Source organism: Chenopodium quinoa, unplaced genomic scaffold (genome assembly GCF_001683475.1).
Source record: "Chenopodium quinoa cultivar QQ74 unplaced genomic scaffold, ASM168347v1, whole genome shotgun sequence".
NCBI classification, from domain to species: Eukaryota; Viridiplantae; Streptophyta; class Magnoliopsida; order Caryophyllales; family Amaranthaceae; genus Chenopodium; species Chenopodium quinoa.
The window spans coordinates 10,457,590-10,463,889 of NW_018745684.1; the positions used below are offsets into that span (position 1 = coordinate 10,457,590).

A 6,300-nucleotide genomic window follows, 5' to 3' on the forward strand; every position below is an offset into this window, starting at 1 on the left:
TTATCCAAGGAAAATATTTTCTTTTGCATTCAAATTTTTTCAAAAGCCACAATGGCATTACAAATTACAAATATTATGGAAAGAAGAATTTGAACCTGTGCTTTACATAAGAGGTTTCATAGTATATTACTGAGTATTAGCGTTGATTGTCTTATGTAGCACGCTGTAAAATTAACATTTCATAGAAACCATGCTAAAAGAATTGCCCCTATATATCAATATCCGGAGATTACCTTGTCAAATACATTCACAAAGTCTAACAAACAAGGATCTGTTTAATTGTCTAACAACCTAATTTATTAACTCGAATAATTCTACAAGAAATTATGTACTCAATATAACCGCTGCTTCACTCTTCTTCCATTCATGTCGCCACCATCCAGCATAGTGACCTCACTTCCATTGGCAAAAGAAGCCTTAGAATGTTCACTAATTCTCGCTACGTACTCCAGTAGCTCACTAATGACAGACGGGCAGCTCTCTTTGAGGTACTCAAAACCTTCTGTCTGCATTACGGCTGAAACAAACCATTTACAATATCAGAAAGCTATTCAAAATATCATGAAAGTGATGAAGCATAGGTAAAAAAAACCATATGGTCATTTTAATATAAAATTGTGGCGATAATCTAAAGAGTGATAATCTACAGATACAAAAGTAAACAAAAGCCAAACTATAACTACCACATCAAATTATCTGCAGTACACTTGACCAATAACATAAATAAGCTGCTTCCTAATTCTTTTTACGAGTATAGAAAATGTGCCACTAAATCAACTTGAATGTATTTGTTAGAAAACCTTACAGTTTGAGACAAGATACAGATGCAAAAGGAAACAAAAGCCAAAAGCATGACTACCACACCTAAACTACTTGCAGAACACTTAACCAAAAACAAGAAGAAGCTGCTTCCCTAATTCTTACCCATAGAGTCATGACAATAATATCTCACACACAGAGTGTTGAACATCAAACACAATTACATTCAGCTCTTAAACAAGACTTATGAATTACTCCGTAGCATAATAGCACAAGTTATTTGTACATATCATAAATCATTAAGGCTCTGTTCTATTTATCTTATCTCTACTTATTTCAGGAAAAATAAGTTCAGGCAGGATTAGAAATTGATAATTTTTGAAAACATAAGTTCAGAAAATATAAGTTCTGACAAGGGTAATAAGGGCTACACAAGTCCAATTTACAACTAAAACAAGTTCTAATAAGGTCTAAAAAGTTTTCCGTCTAGCTTACCTCTTAGATTTTGATGCGATGCAATGAACTTCAGACACTTGGACTTTAGTTGGAAACACTGATGCTGCTGAGCCAAGGCTAAAGTTGTTGCTACATTATTTATGGCAACATCTCCACTTAGTATAGCCTCACATAGAAGTTTTAGCCTCTCCAGTCCATACCGGTCTGCTGCAGCAAGCATATGCTGAGCCATTAAGGTTGAAGCTCCTTTGTAATTTGAACCAATCAGCTCGTTCATATCTGGCAATTCATCCCAATAAATAAAATGCAGCAAAGCCTGTAATTTAAAACACGAAAAATTAGAAACTCTACTGAAAGAGGAGAAAAAAAACCCACTCTAATTTTCAAAGATGGAATAGTAATCAAGTAGAAACATTCTTTGTGTCTGCAACAAAGAAGCAATAGCAAAGTAATAGATTGCTCTATTGCTCAAAGCCATAGCACCAGTTATGAGATCTGATCCATCAATAGAAGTAAAATAAATTTATACATAATGACCAATTCAAGTGAAATAAAGCTGTATTGTCAAACACTGGTATAAAATTATAACTTCTTTTACTGATGTAGAGGAAAAATTATCATGAAAGATATTAGCGATGCCAAAAGAAAAGTCCCATGAGAGAAGTCTGCAATGCTTATTTCAACAAAGCCAAAATAAGGCATCAATGTGAAAAACCAAATACAAAAATCTTTATAAATAGAGAGGAAAAAAATGGCAAATGCTTCTCTCAATTACGATCCAAAAGCTTAAAAGACCCCACATTGAGCCATCTATATCCAGTATGTCTAACTGAAAAGATTTAAATCTCTATTAAGATTTTAGGCATTATCTGCAAAGGTAAAAGAGCATGCAACGTCCTGGAGACAGAGAAAAAGAAACTCATAAAGTAATCAACTCGAATGTAACCCATTAATCATGCTCCTCTCATGTTCAAACCAAAAACTCACTTGGTTATTTTAAATGCTAGTACGGAACAGGGGAGGCCATCTGAGTGTAATCTTGGCAAAAAGATGATACTAGTGAGAGAGATTATAACCTGAGTGGTTCTGCAGCTAAGGTGCAATACAGCAGAAACTATGATACTTCAAAAATAATCAAGCTCCATGCAGAGACCCACTGCTATGATTTGTAATCCTCAACAATTGTTGATATTGTTGAGTTAAATATAGGCATATCTTAGCAGCTACTGTTACACATTTCTTCAAGAACCTACAGGGCAAGATACTTCCTAGATGAGCACAAAAATAGTACTACTCCATCAGTTGGAAAATAATACTAATTTAGATGTCTGGGAAAAAAAAAGGACACATTTCCTAAACCCCAACTCAGAGGAAATGATGGGGTAAGGATGAGAAAGAGACAATTATTATACAAGTTATTTAAACAAAGTCATTATGAATCCTTGATAGTGATGGATTAAGACAATAATACAATTTTGTCAAAGAGGGAGTGTTTTATTTAGAATCACAAATCTTATCTGAAAATTCCAATTAACACCTCAAACAAAGCATCTAACAGAAACTCTTTTGCAACGCCATAGAGCAAACATTGCTCTATGGTCTCATCATATTCGAGGTAGGGGCTTAGACCGAGATATCTCCTCAGTCCTCTCACAAGCCAGAACAAGGAATTACATCCACCCAGTTTCACCACCAGTACACTAAATTTGTCCAGTCACGCATGCAAAAACCAAGACTATGCAAGTAACAAAACAAAAAGAAACAGAAGAAAAGAGTCAAAAGACTCGAAAAAGAGCAGTAATGCCAAACAGAAAAAGCAATAATATACATACAATATTACCAAAGGGTAGAGAAGTAAGACAGAAAAGGACCTTGAACACTGGAGCTTCTATGTCCTCAACTCGTATGCACTGCATATTTTTTTCCTTCATCGGACCAAAAAGTTGAGCCCTAAACACAGGTGATCTGGCTGCCAGGATCACCTGGTGTGCGTCAAAAATCTCCCCATCCACTTCAAAGCTTACATCAGTACAGGTCTTGCTCTCTAAAAGTTGCCCAAATTGCTTTCCTATATCAGAGGGTGGGACTGGTATTAAGTATTGTTTAGGTCCCTTTGTATGCGATTTCACAACACCAACAGTGCCTGTGATCACAAGACTATCGTCTTTAAGGTAGTCAGATGACTCCAATGTTGTCCTTTTGTAGAAGCGTTTATAGCCCCTGAGACAATCAACAAGTTAGAAGCAAAACCAACATCATGGCAATCACCAATTAAAAATCAGGCCAAAACCATTATCAGGGCAGTCACCAAATAAAAAATCAGGCACGTTTTGAAAAAATCAAAACCAACCAACCCCACAAAAAAAAAATATTACAAATGAAATGTAAAGATAATGACCACATATGTTCTTTTACAGATAAGTAATAAGGCTCAACATAGAAAGATCCTAAGGGGGTGTCTTTTATGTATATGAGGGATATGTACAACATCATGCCCTTCAAGGCTTCAACACAACTAAAAAACCTATCAAAAAAGAGTGAGATAGCGAAAGAAACAAGCATAAACAAACAAATAAACATAAAATTTATCCACTAGAAGCCCATTCAAATGACTCTAACAACAAACAATTAACTCAGTTGAGAAATTGTACTGTAATTGTATATTTACAGAGGGATTTGGATCAAGAAGTAACTTGCTTAAAATCACTTAAGTGAGCTTACTAGAATTTATCCAGATAATAAAGTTCAATAATTTGAGACATAGAGATCATCAAAAACCCTTCCATAAATACTAATGGCTACCTATTTCAGCCAAAAGCCCCATATTTGAGATAGATATCACCAAAAGTGCCATCCTTCGTATACCATCTTCGTTATTCAGTCAGTCAGTATCGACCTCCAGGTTCATGCTCAGTTTCTTCATACCTTAATATGTATGTAAGCATCAAACCATCTAAATCAACCCACAGTTATCTTCGTTATCTATATATCACAGCTCACAGCAACATTGTTCCAAACCACCTCACCTGATCATAAACATCATGACCGCTACACACTAAACGAGCAAGCGAACACACACACCTGATTTTAAAAGGCAGGCAAAATCCCTAAATAATCTCACCTCATTCAACAAAATCATCCATAAGATTCACCAGCACCCATAACATATACACATAAATTAACACTCAGCATACATACCAATAACAATACATCATACATAACTAATAGCAGCCTATTTTGTATTATCATCATCCTACCAATCTCAAAAGTCAAAATTACCATCACATAAAAAACAAATTCACAAAAATTAACAACAATCATACAAAAAATGATCCAATAAATTCAAAAAGAGCAGGAAATCTCCAAGCTTACCACATACTACCGCGGTATTTAAGAGTATACGGCCCGGTCTCAAGGGGCCGGCCGAAATGAGAATGAACTTTATGATTCTCCTTCCCACTTTGATCTTGAAGCTTCAATTCAAACAAAGCTCTAACATCAGTCCCTTCACTAGCCAAGGCGATGAACAGCGAAACATAGCTCGCGGCATCTTCGGGACTTTTACCATCAGGGTAGAAGTATATAGCCCAGGAATAACCTCCCACCATGAAAGTATCAGAAGCAATGTACTTCCCTATTCCCAGCCCCTTCGACAAAGTATAACCATTAATTCTGAATTCATGGCTTCCATTAATAGTCTCAATTACAGCAATTGATGAGGTAATCGGAGACGAGGAAGAAGAAGTAGAAGGATTTGAGGGTTCTATGGAAACCCTAGAAATTCCCATCAATTATTAAACCAATGAATCCGATTCTGAAAAAGAAAACCCTAATTGACGAGCTGTAATTGGGGTAAATTTGAAATTGATGATGACAAAATTGACGAATCGATCGACTAAATTAAAAGAGATAGAAGTGAAATTGAGAGGATTTAGTGATGAATTTGAATTGAAAATGAGAGAATTTAGGGTTGAATTTGGAGGAAAAAGTAGCGTGGTTGTACTTTTTGAATGATGGAATTCTCCACCTTGCAGTTAATGTGCTTTTCTGGTGATTGGGCTTACGTATATGTATGATAGTCGTTGATTGGGCTTACTTATTTCATTTTTATTTTATTGGTTATTGGTACGGCTTTAAAAATCATTTAAATGTGCTCTTTTTGTTTTTTTTTTTTTTTGGAAATTCTCTTTAATAACATTGTATTATTTAATTTTTTTTAGGCGGTAATTTATAAAAAAATTTATTATCTCTAGTAAACTTTAATTAGTTATAAGTTTTCAACGGGGAACTTAATAAAACAATTTAGTTAATTCTTAATCATGGTTAACATTTTTTTCAAATAAAAAATTGAAATTCCTAAAATATCCTCACTTAATACACTCTAATTCTTAAAATGTCCTCGCTCAAACCCAATCTGTCATCATCAAATCATCATCTTCATCCTCCTCTTTTTCTTCCTCCTCACCTTTCTCACTTTTCTGAACAAGCTCCCACCCAATCGCCACCTTCACTCGTCGACACCTAGCCACCTCTCCCCCGCCCCCACCCATGCCGGCGCCCACGCCCAGCCCCTCTTTCACCAGTGCGCCGGCCTCCCCACCCCTGCCGCACCTCTCCTTCCCCCTGAACCACCACCGTACCCCCTCCCCAAGCAATCCCTCAAATCCTCAATCTCTCCTCCTCAAACGAAATCCGCTGAATTTGGCTTGAAATCTCCCCCACTTTGACCCTCCAAAAGCCTAATTTTCTTTTGCAATTTTGAATGATTCGTTGGTTAATTTCTGCATATTCTCCTTCAAATTGTGATAATGGCGAAAATGGCGTAAGTTCTAACCCTAATTCGAGCAGGATATGGCATGTGATTGAAATCAACGAGCAGCTAAGTTCTTGAATCGGACCACCATCCCTTCCCCAGATCTCGAAAATGGCGTCCCCTCCCTTCCCCCACTCTAAAACTGCCCACCACACCCTAAACCCCACCTAGAAATCACCCTAACGAACGAACAACAAACCCAGAAATCACTTTTTTAGGTGGGGATTTCGGCGATGAAAGACAGCTCGCGAGGGAGGAGAAGGAGGGGCTGG

General features: G+C 36.6%; 1 protein-coding gene across 1 annotated transcript; it reads right to left on the minus strand.

The window, feature by feature from the left end:
• Positions 1–5,417, minus strand: LOC110717374 (BTB/POZ and MATH domain-containing protein 2-like). Its single transcript, XM_021896047.1, has 4 exons — positions 4,588–5,417; positions 3,087–3,435; positions 1,255–1,531; positions 1–517 (listed from the first exon to the last, which is right to left on the minus strand). Exons 1-4 carry the CDS (start codon positions 5,001–5,003, stop codon positions 333–335), a joined length of 1,227 nt encoding a protein of 408 aa, XP_021751739.1. The 5' UTR covers positions 5,004–5,417; the 3' UTR covers positions 1–332.
• Between the last annotated feature and the right edge of the window lie 883 nt (positions 5,418–6,300).